The 16780-nt window shown below is 38.7% G+C and overlaps 1 protein-coding gene across 1 annotated transcript in view; it reads right to left on the reverse strand.

Moving 5' to 3' along the window:
• FMN2 (formin 2) overlaps positions 1-16780 on the reverse strand; it is a 372324-nt gene that overhangs the window by 141430 nt on the left and 214114 nt on the right. The window contains exons 9-10 of the mRNA XM_036076720.2: positions 1068-1159; positions 774-903 (exon numbers count right to left, since the gene is read on the reverse strand). Of these exons, the coding sequence (XP_035932613.2) occupies positions 774-903; positions 1068-1159 (222 nt within the window). The remainder of the gene's footprint in view (positions 1-773; positions 904-1067; positions 1160-16780) is intronic.

Consider the following 16780-nt stretch of genomic DNA (forward strand, 5'->3'; position numbering starts at 1 on the left):
AAATAAGGCTGTAATATGAGAACTACTACAAAATAATGTCATTGCCATCATCCTAATTATACCTATCTCTGGAGCAATAGAAATTTTTGGCAAAACACAGTTATAAAGATTAATTTCCAAATTTAGATTTATCCCTGAAAAGTTCACACTCACTTCTTCCAAAACACAAAGCTTAGCTGGAATTTGCATGTCTTCTTTCCTCTGAAAATGTGTCTTTAATAACATCTTACTAGTTTTCAAAATGATTTACCACAACCAGAACGAATGGTACTATTGATTTTTGACAAATTGTTTTAAATGGTAATATTGGTAATTTCTGCCAAGCATTTATTCTTTGTTTTCAGAAGAATATTTATCTGCTATTGAGTCATACAGCTGTTCCTAGATTATTTGGATAGAATCATTAACAATTTGTTGGAAGCCCCTTCCAAAACTGAAGGAGAATAAATAAAATGCCTTCACATCACATCCAATCTGAAGTCTGATGTAGGAGAGGACTATGGAAAGTGAAGAGTTTGTGAAGGGACAGAAATTCATGGAGGTAGGAGCTAACAAGTGCACTCTACCAACAGGGCCCCATGGCGGTGGGCGCCTCTGAGTTTTCGCTTTGATCTTGAAACCAATCGTGGTATGTTCTCTTCTGTGGAACTGCTATCCTGCAAATTTATGCATACTTACAGTACATTAAAGAAAATGTTTTTGAAATATGAACATGACTGGACACAATTAAACATCAGAACTCAATCATCAGCATTCTATGGATCAGGACCCACCTCACACAATTTCTGTAGCAATTCCAGTTTGCGACGAATTGAGCAAATGCTTTCTGAAAACGTGGACTGGAACAGAATACAAAAGACTCTCTCTGAGAAGTTGGGGATTAGTGACAGTTCATAAAGGAACCTAAGGAAATAAAGCCAAGTTAAGAGGAAAATATAATTCATATAAACAGATGTTTATCCTCCTATCATTCAGAACAATTATGCCCAGAAAACACTACATTTTCCAAATGGAAAGAGGCTGCCCATAGCCTGGTGGCCTTCTACGAGGTCCTGAGGTGTGCTTACTGTTCAGGTTTGTCCAGAGACTTGGCATTTTCCTTGTCTTTGGAGGACCGGCCGTGCTTTTCAATTTTTTCCAGTTCATCTGACTGTGCTCTCTGGAAAAAATAATGCCAAGTGGTTATTCAAAATCTGGTGAAATGAATCCCTTAGATTACGATAATCTTAATACAGCAAAACTCTATATATTTTCATATTTCTTAGCATCTGTTTGCCGTAAAGCTTGACTTAATTCATGAAGGCATTTTAAAGTGTAAATATGTTTAATGCAAACCAGATCATCTCTAAACCTTCCAAATAATGTTATTGGCTATTAGTGATCTGCAAAACATTTATTTATTCAAGCATACTTTAAAACAATACAGTTTTCCTCTCTTGCTTCTTGGCGGCTTGTAATACTCTCTAGAATACAAGAATTTCATTTTAAAGTGGCATGTGTTATTCAGAAATCAATCAAGTTAAATTTGGAAGTAATTTGATCCTAATGTTGTAAGATTTTTAAAGGAAAAAAAGTACTTATTTAACTAATACAATCATTGTTTATGGCTTTTTTTTTTTTTTTAGGGAAAAATACAATTGAATTATTAAGTCCTGGGACAAAATAAAAGGTTTTGATTTTTCTTTTTGACACAAAAATGGCTTCAGGCTTCTTTTCTTTCAAATTATCTTCTTTTACCTTTCATCCTAAATTTGTTTCTTTGTAGGAGAGTTTCTTCTGCATTTTCAATATATAGTAGAAGATTTTATAGACATTGAGAAACACAAATCTATTCTTTATGAAAAATTTGGATGCTTTTTATTTGTAGTCTTGTCTTTATTTTATGATTTGTGAAGATGTTTCAAAATAGCCAAATACAATATTTCTATGCATTAAGAAGTGTGAGTAGACTACCATACCTTGAATTTGAGTCTAATCCTCAGAACTTAAATTCCCTTCACATTATTGTTTGCTTAAATATTAAAGCAGTTTAGTCAAGAACTACTGTATAAGATAAAATGTGATAGCCTTATAGAAACTAAAGATTTCATCTGAAAAATAGCTATGTTCTGTTTTTTATTCACTGACTGTTTTGAAATGCAGGTTTTTAGGTGATAGGATTAACTAGCAAAGACTAGTTCCTTCAAATGAAGCTTCTTTTTTTAAAAAAGATTTTATTTATTTATTTATTTATTTATTTATTTGAGAGAGAGAGCCAGAGAGAGAGCACGGGGTGGGGGAGGAGGGAAGGGGTGGAGGGAGAGGGAGAAGACTCCCCTCTGGGCAGGGAGCTAATACAGGGCTTTATACCAGGACCCCAGGATCATGACCTGAGGCAAAGGCAGACACTTAACCGACTGAGGCCCCCAGGCGCCCCTAAGGCTGCTCATTTTAAAATTTTATTTATTTATTTATTTATTTATTTATTTAAGTATGCTCTGTGCCCAACATGGGGCTCAAACTCATGACCCCGAGATCAATAGTCACATGCTCTACCAACTGAGCCAGCCAAGTGCCCCCATATACACTCTTAAATAAAGGTGGCTTTTTTCCCCAGGCAACTGAAGAATTAGAATGACCAGTAAGTGTGGGTGGAGGTACCAGCATGTTTATCTTTCACTGCTTTTGAACCATCAGTACAAACATTTACACTGTCAAAAAAGCAAACAGCTTAATGCTACTATGAAAATCATTTTTACCTTGCAGACCCCCTTGCAAAAAATTACAGAACCCCTGGGCACCCATGGAACAGACTTGGAAACTGACACTTGGTAAAGCCTTCTTATCCAACTGATGATTAAATTATCTTCAGCATTCACCATACTCAAATACCTCCAATGACAAAAAACTCATCGTCATCCTAAATTGATCATTACATCTTTAAAAAACACCATCCAAAAACAAAACAAAACAGCTTCTTTATATTAAACAAAAATACTTCCTCTACTTTCAGACATTGGCCCTCAGTCTACTCTCTGCGGTCAATTGCAAATTCCTTTCAAATATTTGGGAAAGTTAATTTTTCTTCTTTTGTCTTCTGTGTTAAGTACTTTGGTTCTTTACATTTTATATGGTATGAATGTGAGGCTAATCACAATCATAGTTGCTCTCTGAGTAGGTTTCTGATGGCTTAACAAATGAGGCACACATAACAGTGTCCTGTCACTCTCCCATCGTACACTCTGCTTCTCAGCTCCATCATTCCAGGAAGACTGTTGCTGTTAGTGTAGCCTGAAATTAAGGACAATATTTGGAGGAGCCCTACATCCTCTTTAAGTTATCAGTAGTCTAAAACCTTTGAATTATTTTTCATGTTTATAGGCTCTATTCTGTTTCTACTATTCTGTATTTATTAAATTGATTATTTTGGACTCAAGCATAACAACACATTTGTTATTTTTTTCTATATACAATCAACTATTCTAAGATTTTATAGCTTGAGATCATAATTCTGTCATGCTATGGAGCAAAAAATACTTTGGGTTAGGGTAGCATGACAGAGCTTCAGAAAAAAGAGGAGGTAAGACCTGTGTTTTGAAGAATATGCTGGCTCTAGATAGATGGAGAGCTAATCTCAATGATTCGTCTCTAAATTTCCTCTGCTTTCTATATTCCCTGTCACTGTTGAGACATGGGCATCTACCTGATAACTCACACGGTCACACCAGATCTTCTACCTGGGATATGCGTCATTCACTTTGGCTTGCTGCTCTTGGCTTGGCTTATGAATGAACTCCTCCTGAAAGCCTGCCTCGACTGCCTTACTCTCCATTATAATTATTCTCGTTCCAAAATGATAACACAGAACCTTATATTTGCTTTGTCTTATGCTATGCTTATCACAGCATCTTATTGGCCATATAAATATATGCCTGCATCTTCTATTGATTGGAGCTTCTTGAGAAGGGCCATGTCTCAGGTATCTCTATGGTCCATAGTAACCAGTATGGCTTATGGTATACAGTTAGTAGTCAATAATATTTTTTTAAACACTGAAAAATTGTATCAGTGATTGAATACGACAAAAGAAGGCCTCCAAGTCATGAAGAAGAGACAGGGAAAAGAGGAGGGATAATGACCCAACAATATAAGAAGTATTGAGGACATAATGATATGCAGATAATTTCAACTATTTATCATCATCCTAAGAGTATAATGAAGGTACCTATGGGGTCATTTGAACTCCAAAATAGATATTATGCATGTGTGAGACAGAAGTAGTCATTTCAAATGCTAGTACAAAATAGGTAAATAAAAATAATAAGAAAGCTATGCCCGGCAAAAGTACATATGGATTCACTCATCTATACATTCATTCAACACTACTCTCTTGTGCCCCTATCACTCACCTCATGCAGAGATACTATGTGTGTAAAGGTACAAGAAGCAGGAATAAAACATAATAGGTTTTTAAGCAATGATAATCAACTTGGCAATATTCTGCTATTCATTAATATACCATGACCAATTGTTTCTTGCCCATCAGCTTGGCTTGCTCCTTGCAAAGCATGAGAGATCAAGCAAAAGTCAGTTATCTTCTATCTGCTAAGGCGCCATATTATTGTTCTTAATAGGAACCACACAATTTATGTCAAACTAGTGGTTATAAATTTGTACTAGAACCCGGTGGTCATCTGGATACTTTTGGTTTTGTTCAGCTTCAAATTAAATTTAGCGTCAAGTGTTCTTCTCTGCTCTACTAATATGAGGTAATAATCAAGGTCAGACTTTAAAACAAATGAATTTTAGGGATTCATTAATCCACTCATTTAAAGGCCGTATTTACCAGCATTACACCAGGCATTGGGGATAAAAATATATATAAGTTAGGCTTCAGATTCAAGCAAAATCCTAAAACATAATGTACCAATAGCTCATAACACCACTCTTATTTGCTTAACTCTTCTGTAGCAATTTTCTTCCACTGCTTTTTATTATTTATTTTTTTTTATTAACATAATGTATTATTTGTTTCAGGGTGCTTTTTAAAACTATATATGACTCCCCATATATGAAGAGGATGCTAATGATCTCACTACCATACCAATGGTGATTTGTTGAAATAAATTCATTCTTCTTTTACAGCCAAAGACATGGGCAACACAGGCACACACTTACACATCAATTAACAACATAAAGGAATTTCCAAGCTCCAAATATTCAAATCACAAACTTTCCCTCTCCCAGTCTCACTCACTTCCAAAATTAAATCAGTCTCTTTCTTTACTGAATACCCCTTCCTGCACCCACCCCAATTACCTGCAGATTTGTACCAGAATATCCTTTTCTCAAGATTTACTGTATTTGTCTATAAATGAAATGGACCTCCTCTAGTTACCTCCAGTTGCTGCCAAGCTGGATGTTTTCACCAGTTACCAAAGATTCATCACACTTAAACCCCAGGAAAACTCCTCACCTAACCACTGGTCAAAACAAACCCAAAATCCAGGCTATCATCACTGATTTCACCATATATTTTGACCTCCACTACCCTTCACCCAGACACCCCTTTAAACTGAATCTTGCTATTCCAACTCCTAGGAAGAAGTGTTACTTCTACAGAGAGGAAGAGATTGGGGAGCACAGGTGGAGAGGGAGGGAAGAACATTGAGATCAACTGGTATGCATTTCCACTGTATACATTTCCACTGCCTGAGTCTATTAATGGTGTTAAGCAAATGTTTCTCAAACAGAGTTCCAAAGAACACAAACTTAGATTCCTGAGATTCATTAGGAATTGCTGTATACTATGTCCATTTTTAAGACTCATATGCTAACTACTCTTAGAAGTTTTATTATTGAAAAAAACTATTTCAACACCAATCCTCATACTTAATTGATAACAAAAAATGTGTGTGTGCAAGAGACAGACAGACAGAGAAAATGACAGTAACACTCCCAAAGAACCAGTATTCTAAGTGGAAACACTGCCTATGGCTAAACTTCAGCAGTTCCTTTATCCAGTTTCTTTCATTTTTTTTTCATGATTAAAACTCTTCAGAGTGTAGGAATAGAGGGAATATACCTCAATATCATAAAAGCCATCTACAAAAAACCCCAGCAAATATCATTCTCAATGGGAAAAAACTGAGAACTTTCGCCCTAAGATCAGGAACACGGCAGGGATGTCCACTATCGCCACTTCTGTTCAACATAGTACTAGAAGTCCTACCCTCAGCAATCAGACAACAAAAAGAAATAAAAAGCATTCAAATGCACAAAGAAAGAGCCAAATTCTCTCTTCACAGATGACATGATATTTTATGCAGAAAACCCAAAAGTCTCCACCACCAAAATTGCTAGAACTCATACAGGAATTCAGCAAAGTGGCAGGATATAAAGTCAATGCATAGAAATCAGTTGCTTTTCTATACACTAACAATGTAACTATAGAAAGAGAAATTAAGGAATCAATTCCATTTACAATAGCACCAAAAAACCATAAAATACCTCGGAATAAACCTAACCAAAGAGGTGAAGGATCTATACCTAGAAACTACAGAACACTTAGGAAAGAAATTGAGGAAGCACAAAGAGATGGAAAAACATTCCATGCTCATGGATTGGAAGAATAAACATTCTTAAAATATCTATGCTGCCCAGAGCAATCTACACTTTCAATGCCATCCCTATTAAAATACCATTGGCATTTTTCAAAGAGCTGGAACAAACAATCCTAAAATTTGTATGGAATCAGAAAAGACCCCAAATTGCCAAGGGAATGTTGAAAAAGAAAAACAAACCTGGGGGCATCATGTTGCCTGACTTCAAGCTCTATTACAAAGCTGTGATCACCAAGACAGCATGGTATTGGCACAAAAACAGACACATAGATCAATGGAACAAAATAGAGACTCCAAAAATGGACCTGCAAATCTATTGTGAACTAATCTTCAACAAAGCAGGAAAAAATATCCAACGAAAAAAAAGACAGTCTCTTCAATAAGTGGTGCTGGGAAAAGTGGACAGCCACATGCAGAAGAATGAAGCTGGACCATTCCCTTACACCATACACAAAGATAAACTCAAAATGGATGAAAGACCTCAATGTGAGACAGGAATCCATCAAAATCCTAGAGGAGAACATAGGCAGTAACCTCTTTGACATCGGCCACAGCAACTTCTTTCAAAACACGTCTCTTTTTTTTTTTTTTATTTTACTTACTTCTTTGACAGAGAGAGAGAGAGCACAAGCAGGCGGAATGGCAGGCAGAGGGAGAGGGAGAAGCAGGCTCCCCGCTGGGCAAGGAGCCCAATGCGGGGCTTGATCCGAAGACCCTGGGATCATGACCCGAGACAAAGGCAGATGCTCAACCAACTGAGCCACCCAGGGGCCCCTCAAGACACATCTCCAAAGGCAAGGGAAACAAAAGCAAAAATGAACTTTTGGGATTTCATCAAGATAAAAAGCTTCTGCACAGCAAAGAAAAACTAAGAGGTAACCCACGGAATGGGAGAAGATATTTGCAAATGACACTACAGATAAGGGGTGGTATCCAAGATCTATAAAGAACTTCTCAAACTCAACACCCAAAAAAGAAATAATCAAGTCAAAAAATGGGCAGAAGACATGAACAGACACTTCTCCAAAGAAGACATACAAATGGCTAACAGACACATGAAAAGATGTTCAACATCATTAGCCATCAGGGAAATTCAAATCAAAACCACATTGAGACACCACCTTACACCAGTTAGAATGGCAAATATTAACAAGGCAGGAAACAACAAGTGTTGCCGAGGATGTGGAGAAAGGGGAACCCCCTTACACTCGGTGGAAATTCAAGCTGGTACAGCCACGTTGGAAAACAGTATGGAAGTTCCTCAAGACGTTAAAAAAAGAGCTACCCTATGACCCAGCAATTGCACTACTAGGTATTTACCCCAAAGATACAGATGTAGTGAAAAGAAGGGCCATATGCACCCCAATGTTCATAGCAGCAATGTCCACAGTAGCCAAACTGTGGAAAGAGCCGAGAAGCCCTTCAACAGATGAATGGATAAAGAAGATGTGGTCCATATATACAATGGAACATTACTCAGCCATCAGACAGGATGAATACCCAGTTTCTTTCAATATTCACAATAAAGCTAAAGTTAATCTTTAAATTTTTATCTTTTCCCTCAACATCATCACCCCTGCCACTTTTATGTTGACTTGGTAATTTTGCCTCCTAAATATTGTTCCCTTTGATTACATCACATCTTCTTTTCCTATACATCCTCCCACCCTTCTGCTGGGACTGTATCCACTATCCAAACACTATATGGCAACTATATTTAGCCCATGTTTTCCCTTTATATCCAGACAGGCAATTACTTTCTCAGCATTTTAACCTGGACACCTCAGAAGCATCTCAGACAAAAAAGTCTAAAAATAAACTCATGTATACTGCCCCCAAACATTCAGTTAATCCTGATTCCAGTAAACTGGAAAACTAGTCACCAGTCAGAAAGCTGGGCGTCATGCTGGATGTCTGTAATTCACTTCTACATCCTGTGAATCACCAAGGCCTATCTACATTTCCAGTGCTATCATCTTTGTCTAGACTGCTGGCACCTCTCAGCTCAGCTACTCTGATACCCTGCCTGGTCTCTCCATAATCATCCTTGACTCTAAGGTATGTCCCACACAGCACCCAATTTTTGTAAAGATGTTAAGCAGAACATGTACACTCTACTTAATACTCTTTAAAGGCTGTTATTCTTAGAATAATACCACAGACCTTAAAGTTTCTACAAAGCCCACATGGTTCACCACCTCTTCACCCCACCTTGCTCTGCATCCCATCTCATGCCATACTCCGACATGCCACATACATTCTGTTCTCTATGGTTTTCCTTCAGTTCCTCAAATAGATCACAAATCCTTTTCATACATGCTTCTCCCTGTCCCTAAAACATACCCCACGCTTCTCTTCTTCCACAGTACCCACCTCCCTCCTTGTTTCAGCTCCAAACTCTCTACTTTGGGGAGGCCTTTCTTAACCTCCTCATCTACAATGAATCTTCCTGCTAACTCATCCTCATTGTAGAAATGCACTTTCCTTCATAGCACTTATCACAATTATAAATGAATATTTAAAGCCTAACTCCATATTAGAAAGAAAGCTCCAGGCAAGATGGCAGAGGAGTAGGAGACCTGGATTTCGTCTGGTCCCAGGAATTCAGCTGGATAGGGATCAAACCATTCTGAACACCTATGAACTCAACAAGACATCGAAGAAAAGAATAGCAACACTCTGAACAGAAAAGCCACCACTTTATGGAAGGTAGGACGTGTGGAGAAGTGAATCCGAGGCGATATTTGGGAGGATAGACGGCGGGGGAGGGACCCTCCCTCGGCCACATCTGGCAAGTGATAGAGAGTGGAGCACAAAATCGGAACTTTTAGAAGTTGGCTCTGCTGAGGGACGTTGCTCCAGTGGCTAAGCGGGGGTGGAACCCTCGCTGGGACAGTGTGGTCTCAGGACCCTCGGGGTCACAGAAAAACCAGGGGTGCCTGAGTGCGGCAGAGCTCCCAGGTATCAGAGCAGGGAAGCTGGCTGCAGAGACAGAGCCAAGGAGTGGGCTCTCAGCTTGGGGTTGCCATAAACTGAGATCCGAGGCCCAGTCGGGCCACTGCTCCTCCAGCAGGGACCCAACAAGCGGCAGATCCGGGGAGACTCCCCTTCCTCCCCTGGGAGGAGCGGCGTGGTAGCGCACCGCAGGGATCTGCTGGGTTTGGAGACTCCACACGGGGTCGTGTGCCAGAGATAGAAATGCTCGGTCACAGGCCGGGTGAGCACGCAGTGCGGCTGAAGACCGGGGAGAAGAGAGTGACTGACTGCTTTTCTCTGGGGGCACACTGAGGAGCGGGGCCCAAGTTCTCGGCTCCTCCAGGGCAGAGATTGGGAGGCCGCCATTTCCACTCTCGTCCTCCAAAGCTGTAGGGAAAGCCTGCAGGGAAAGCTTGCAGGGAACAAAAGCTCCGGAGAGCAAACCCGAGCAGATTACTTAGCCCGGACCCAGCAAGGGCGGGGCAATTCCGCCTCCGGCAAAGACATTTGGGAACCATGGCAACAGGCCCCTCCCCCAGAAGATCAGCAAGAACAGCCAGCCAAGACCAAGTTTACCGATCAATGAGAACGGCAGAACTCCAGCGCTAGGGGAATACTGCACATAGAATTCATGGCTTTTTTACCACGATTCTTTAGTCTTTCAAAGTTAATTTTTTTTGACTGTCTTTTTTTTTTTTTGAATTTTTCTTTTTCCCTTTTTCAACCAACATCTTATCAAACCCCCTTTTTTAAAAAACATTTTTATTTTTCATTTTTAGAGTCATATTCTATCCCTTCATGTAGTTACCCTTATTTTTGGCATATATATATAAGGTGTTCTCTTTAAAATTTTGAGATACAGTTTCTTCTAACAGATCAAAATATACCCTAAATCTCTAGTGTATGGCTTTGTTCGAGTCTCCTGCCTGATCACCTTCTCTCCCTTTTTTTTTTTAAATCCTTTTCTTTCTTTTTTCAAACAACTTCTTATCTTATCAATTCCTTTTATAAAATTTTTTATAATTTTCATCTTTACAGTCATATTCCATTCCTTCATATTAACCCTTATTTTTGTAGATACATAAATTTTCTTTCTTTAAAATTTTGGGAGGCACTTTCTTCTAACAGACCAAAATACACCCAAAATCTAGTGTGTGACACTGATCTATGCACGAGCCTGATCATATTTGATCATATTCTGTTTTTTTTTTGTTTTGTCCTGTTTTTGTTTGTTTTTATCTTTTTCTTTTTCTTTTTTTTCTTTTTCTTTTTTCTTTCTTTCCCTTTCTTTTCCCCTGGCTTCAGGTCTTTTCTGAATTGTTTAGAGTATATTTTCTGGGGATGTTGTTACCCTGTTAGCATTTTGTTCTCTCGTTCATCTATTCTCCTCTGGACAAAATGACAAGATGGAAAAAAATCACCTCAACAAAAAGAAGAAGAGGCAGTACCGACTGCCAGGGACCTACTCAATACAGACATTAGTATGATGTCAGAAATAGAGTTCAGAATGATGATTTTAAAGATACTAGCTGGGCTTGAAAAAAGCATGGAAGTTATTAGAGAAACCCTTTCTGGAGAAATAAAAGAACTAAAATCTAACCAAGTCGAAATCAGAAAGGCTATTAATGAGGTGCAATCAAAAATGGGGGCTCGAACTGCTAGGATAAATGAGACAGAAGAGAGAATCAGTGATATAGAAGACCAAATGATGGAAAATAAAGAAGCTGAGAAAAAGAGAGATAAACAACTACTGGATCACGAGGGCAGAATTCAAGAGATAAGTGATACCATAAGACGAAACAACATTAGAATAATTGGGATCCAAGAAGAAGAAAGAGAGAGGGCAGAAGGTATATTGGAGCGAATTATAGCAGAGAACTTCCCTAATTTGGGGAAGGAAACAGGCATCAAAATCCAGGAGGCACAGAGAACCCCTCTCAAAATCAATAAAAAATAGGTCAACACCCCGACATCTAATAGTAAAACTTACGAGTCTCAGAGACAAAGAGAAAATCCTGAAAGCAGCTTGAGAGAAGAGATATGTAACCTACAATGGTAGAAACATTAGATTGGCAACAGACCTATCCACAGAGACCTGGCAGGCCAGAAAGGACTGGCAGGATATATTCAGAGCACTAAATGAGAAAAATATGCAGCCAAGAATACTATATCCAGTTAGGCTGTCACTGAAAATAGAAGGGGAGATAAAAAGCTTCCAGGACAAACAAAAACTAAAGGAATTTGCAAACACGAAACCAGCCCTACAAGAAATCTTGAAAGGGGTCCTCTAAGCAAAGAAAGACCCTAAAAGCAACATAGACCAGAAAGGAACACAGACAATATACAGTAACAGTCATATTACAGGCAATGCAATGGCAATAAATTCATATCTTTCAATAGTTACCCTGAATGTAAATGGGCTAAATGCCCCAATCAAAAGACACAGGCTATCAGATTGGATTTAAAAACAAGACCCATCGATATGCTATCTGTAAGAGACTCATTTTAGACCCAAAGACACCCCCAGATTGAAAGTGAGAGGGTGGAAAACCATTTACCATGCTAATGGACACCAAAAGAAAGCTGGGGTGGCAATCCTTATGTCAGACAAATTAGATTTTAAACCAAAGACTGTAATAAGAGATGAGGAAGGACACTATATCCTACTTAAAGGGTCTATCCAACAAGAAGATCTAACAATTGTAAATATCTATGCCCCTAACATGGGAGCAGCCAATTATATAAGGCAATTAATAACAAAAGCAAAGAAACACATTGACAACAATACAATAATAGTGGGGGTCTTTAACACCCCCCCCAATGAAATGGACAGATCATCTAAGCAAAAGATCAACAAGGAAATAAAGACTTTAAATGACACACTGGACCAAATGGTCTTCACAGATCTATTCAGAACATTCCATCCCAAAGCAACAGAATACATATTCTTCTCTAGTGCCCATGGAACATTTTCCAGAATAGATCACATCCTAGGTCACAAATCAGGTCTCAACTGGTACCAAAAGATTGGGATCATTCCCTGCCTATTTTCAGACCACAATGCTTTGAAACTAGAACTCAATCACAAGAGGAAAGTCAGAAAGAACTCAAATACATGGAGGCTAAAGAGCATCCTACTAAAGAATGAATGGGTCAACCAGGAAATTAAGGAAGAATTTAAAAAATCCATGGAAACCAATGAAAATGAAAACACAACTGTTCAAAATCTTTGGGATACAGCAAAGGCAGTCTTAATAGCTAAGTATATAGCAATACAAGCCTTTCTCAAGAAACAAGAAAGGTCTCAAATACACAACCTAATCCTACACCTAAAGGAGCTGGAGAAAGAACAGCAAATAAAGCCTAAACCCAGTAGGAGAAGAGAAATAATAAAGATCAGAGCAGAAATCCATGAAATAGAAACCAAAAGAACAGTAGAACAGATCAACGAAACTAGGAGCTGGTTCTTTGAAAGAATAAACAAGATTGATAAACCCCTGGCCAGACTTATCAAAAAGAAAAGAGAAATGACCCAAATCAACAAAATCATGAAGGAAAGAGGAGAGATCACAACCAACACCAAAGAAATACAAACAATTATAAGAACATATTATGAGCAGCTCTATGCCAGCAAATTAGATAACCTGGAAGAAATGGATGCATTCCTAGAGATGTATCGACTACCAAAACTGAATCAGGAAGAAATAGAAAACCTGAACAGACCTATAACCACTAAGAAAATTGAAGCAGTCATCAAAAATCTCCCAACAAACAAAAGCCCAGGGCCAGATGGCTTCCCAGGGGACTTCTACCAAACATTTAAAGAAGAATTAATACCTATTCTTCTGAAACTGTTCCAAAAAATAGAAATGGAAGGAAAACTTCCAAACTCATTTTATGAGGCCACCATTACCTTGATCCCCAAACCAGACAAAGACCCCATCAAAAAGGAGAATTACAGACCAATATCCTTGATGAACATGGATGCAAAAATTCTCACCAAAATACTAGCCAATAGGATCCAACAGTACATTAAAAGGATTATTCACCACGACCAAGTGGGATTTATCCCTGGGCTGCAAGGTTGGTTCAACATCCGCAAATCAATCAACGTGATACAATACATTAACAAAAGAAAGAACGAGAATCATATGATCCTCTCGATGCAGAAAAAGCATTTGACAAAGTACAGCATTGTTTCTTGATCAAAACTCTTCAGAGTATAGGGATAGAGGGTATGTACCTCAATATCCTAAAAGCCATCTATGAAAAACCCACAGCGAATATCATTCTCAATGGGGAAAAACTGAGAGCTTCCCCCTAAGGTCAGGAACGCGGCAGGGATGTCCACTATCACCACTGCTACTCAACATAGTATTAGAAGTCCTAGCCACAGCAATCAGACAACAAAAAGAAATCAAAGGCATCCAAATCAGCAAAGAAGAAGTCAAACTCTCACTCTTTGCAGATGATATGATACTTTATGCGGAAAACCCAAAAGACTCCACCCCAAAACTGCTAGAACTCATACAGAAATTCAGTAAAGTGACAGGTTATAAAAATCAATGCACAGAAATCAGTGGCATTCCTATACACCAACAACAAGACAGAAGAAAGAGAAATTAAGGAGTCAATCCCATTTACAATTGCACCCAAAACCATAAGATACCTGGGAATAAATCTAACCAAAGAGGTAAAGGATCTGTACTCAGAAAACTATAAAATACTCATGAAAGAAATTGAGGAAGACACAAAGAAATGGAAAAACGTTCCATGCTCATGGATTGGAAGAACAAATATTGTGAAGATGTCAATGCTACTTAGAGCAATCTACACATTCAATGCAATCCCCATCAAAATACCATCCACTTTTTTCAAAGAACTAGAACAAATAATTCTAAAATTTGTATGGAACCAGAAAAGACCCCAAATAGCCAGAGGAATGTTGAAAAGGAAAAGCAAAGCTAGCGGCATCACAATTCCGGACTTCCAGCTCTATTACAAAGCTGTCATCATCAAGATAGTATGGTACTGGCACAAAAACAGACACATAGATCAATGGAACAGAATAGAGAGCCCAGAAATGGACCCTCAACTCTATGGTCAACTCATCTTCGACAAAGCAGGAAAGAATGTCCAATGGAAAAAAGACAGTCTCTTCAACAAATGGTGTTGGGAAAATTGGACAGCCACATGCAGAAGAATGACACTGGACCATTTCCTTACACCACACACAAAAATAGACTCCAAATGGTTGAAAGACCTCAATGTGAGACAGGAGTCCATCAGCATCCTAAAGGAGAACACAGGCAGCAACCTCTTCGACCTTAGCCACAGCAACTTCTTCCTAAAACATAGCCAAAGGCAAGGGAAGCAAGGGCAAAAATGAACTATTGGGACTTCATCAAGATAAAAAGCTTTTGCACAGCAAAAGAAACAGTCAACAAAGCCAAAAGACAACCGACAGAATGGGAGAAGATATTTGCAAATGACATATCAGATAAAGGGCTAGTATCCAAAATCTATAAAGAACTTCTTAAACTCAACACCCAAAGAACAAATGATCCAATCAAGAAATGGGCAGAAGACATGAACAGACATTTTTCCAAAGAAGACATCCAAATGGCCAACAGACACATGAAAAAGTGCTCAACATCGCTCAGCATCAGGGAAATCCAAATCAAAACCTCAATGAGATACTACCTCACACCAGTCAGAATGGCTAAAATTAACAAGTCAGGAAACGACAGATGTTGGCGGGGATGCGGAGAAAGGGGAACCCTCCTACACTGTTGGTGGAAATGCAAGCTGGTGCAGCCACTCTGGAAAACAGTATAGAGGTTCCTCAAAAAGTTGAAAATAGAGCTAGCATACGATCCAGCCATTGTACTACTGGGTATTTACCCCAAAGATACAAATGTAGGGATCCGAAGGGGTACGCACACCCCGATGTTTATTGCAGCAATGTCCACAATAGCCAAACTGTGGAAAGAGCCAAGATGTCCATCGACAGATGAATGGATAAAGAAGAGGTGGTATATATATATAATGGAATATTATGCAGCCATCAAAAGGAATGAGATCTTGCCATTTGCAACAACGTGGATGGAACTGGAGGGTGTTATGCTGAGCGAAATAAGTCAATCAGAGAAAGACATGTATCATATGACCTCACTGATATGAGGAATTCTTAATCTCAGGAAACAAACTGAGGGTTGCTGGAGTGGGGGGAGGTGGGAGGGATGGGGTGGCTGGGTGATAGACATTGGGGAGGGTATGTGCTATGGTGAGCACTGTGAATTATGCAATACTGTTGAATCACAGATCTGTACCTCTGAAACAAATAATACAATATATGTTAAAAAAAAAAAAAAGAAGAAGAAGATAGCAGGAAGGGAAGAATGCAGGGGGGGATATCAGAGGGGGAGACGAACAATGAGAGACGATGGACTCTGAAAAACAAACTGAGGGTTCTAGAGAGGAGGGGTTCTAGAAGGGAAGAGGGTGGGAGGATGGGTTAGCCTGGTGATGGGTACTGAGGAGGGCACGTTCTGCATGGAGCACTGGGTGTTATACACAAACAATGAATCATGGAAAACTACATCAAAAACTAATGATGTAATGTATGGTGATTAACATAACAAGAAAAAATTTTTAAAAAAAGAAAGAAAGCTCCATAAGCACAAGGATAATGTCTATTTTTATTCATCACATAACAAGAAAAAATTTTTAAAAAAAGAAAGAAAGCTCCATAAGCACAAGGATAATGTCTATTTTTATTCATCACTGTAAGACAGCACATGCCTGCAATAAAGCAGACATTTAATAATTACCTGATGAAATAATAATAAATGAATGAATGGAGTTTTTAAATATATAAATTCCTCCAAATTCCCTCATTTCTTCCTACCATCCTATCTCCTCATTCAGTCTCAGTTTTTTCTTCGGTGTCTCTCCTTTCTGCAATAGAAACAACAGCTAACAGGAACTAAAATAGTGGGTTATACTTCCAGTGACTGCTTTTGGAGAAGTAGAGGTCAGGATATTTGGTAACATCAATGATAACAGCCAGGTATCTGGTCTATACTGGATGGTAGTAGAAGGAAGAGTGTGCCCAGTCTCCAAGGAATAAAGTTGTCTTTCCTTTATGTGTGCTGTTAGCCCAGCACCATCAGCATCCTTACCCTTTCTATATAATTTAC

This window comes from Halichoerus grypus, chromosome 7 (genome assembly GCF_964656455.1).
Source record: "Halichoerus grypus chromosome 7, mHalGry1.hap1.1, whole genome shotgun sequence".
In the NCBI taxonomy this organism is placed as follows: Eukaryota; Metazoa; Chordata; class Mammalia; order Carnivora; family Phocidae; genus Halichoerus; species Halichoerus grypus.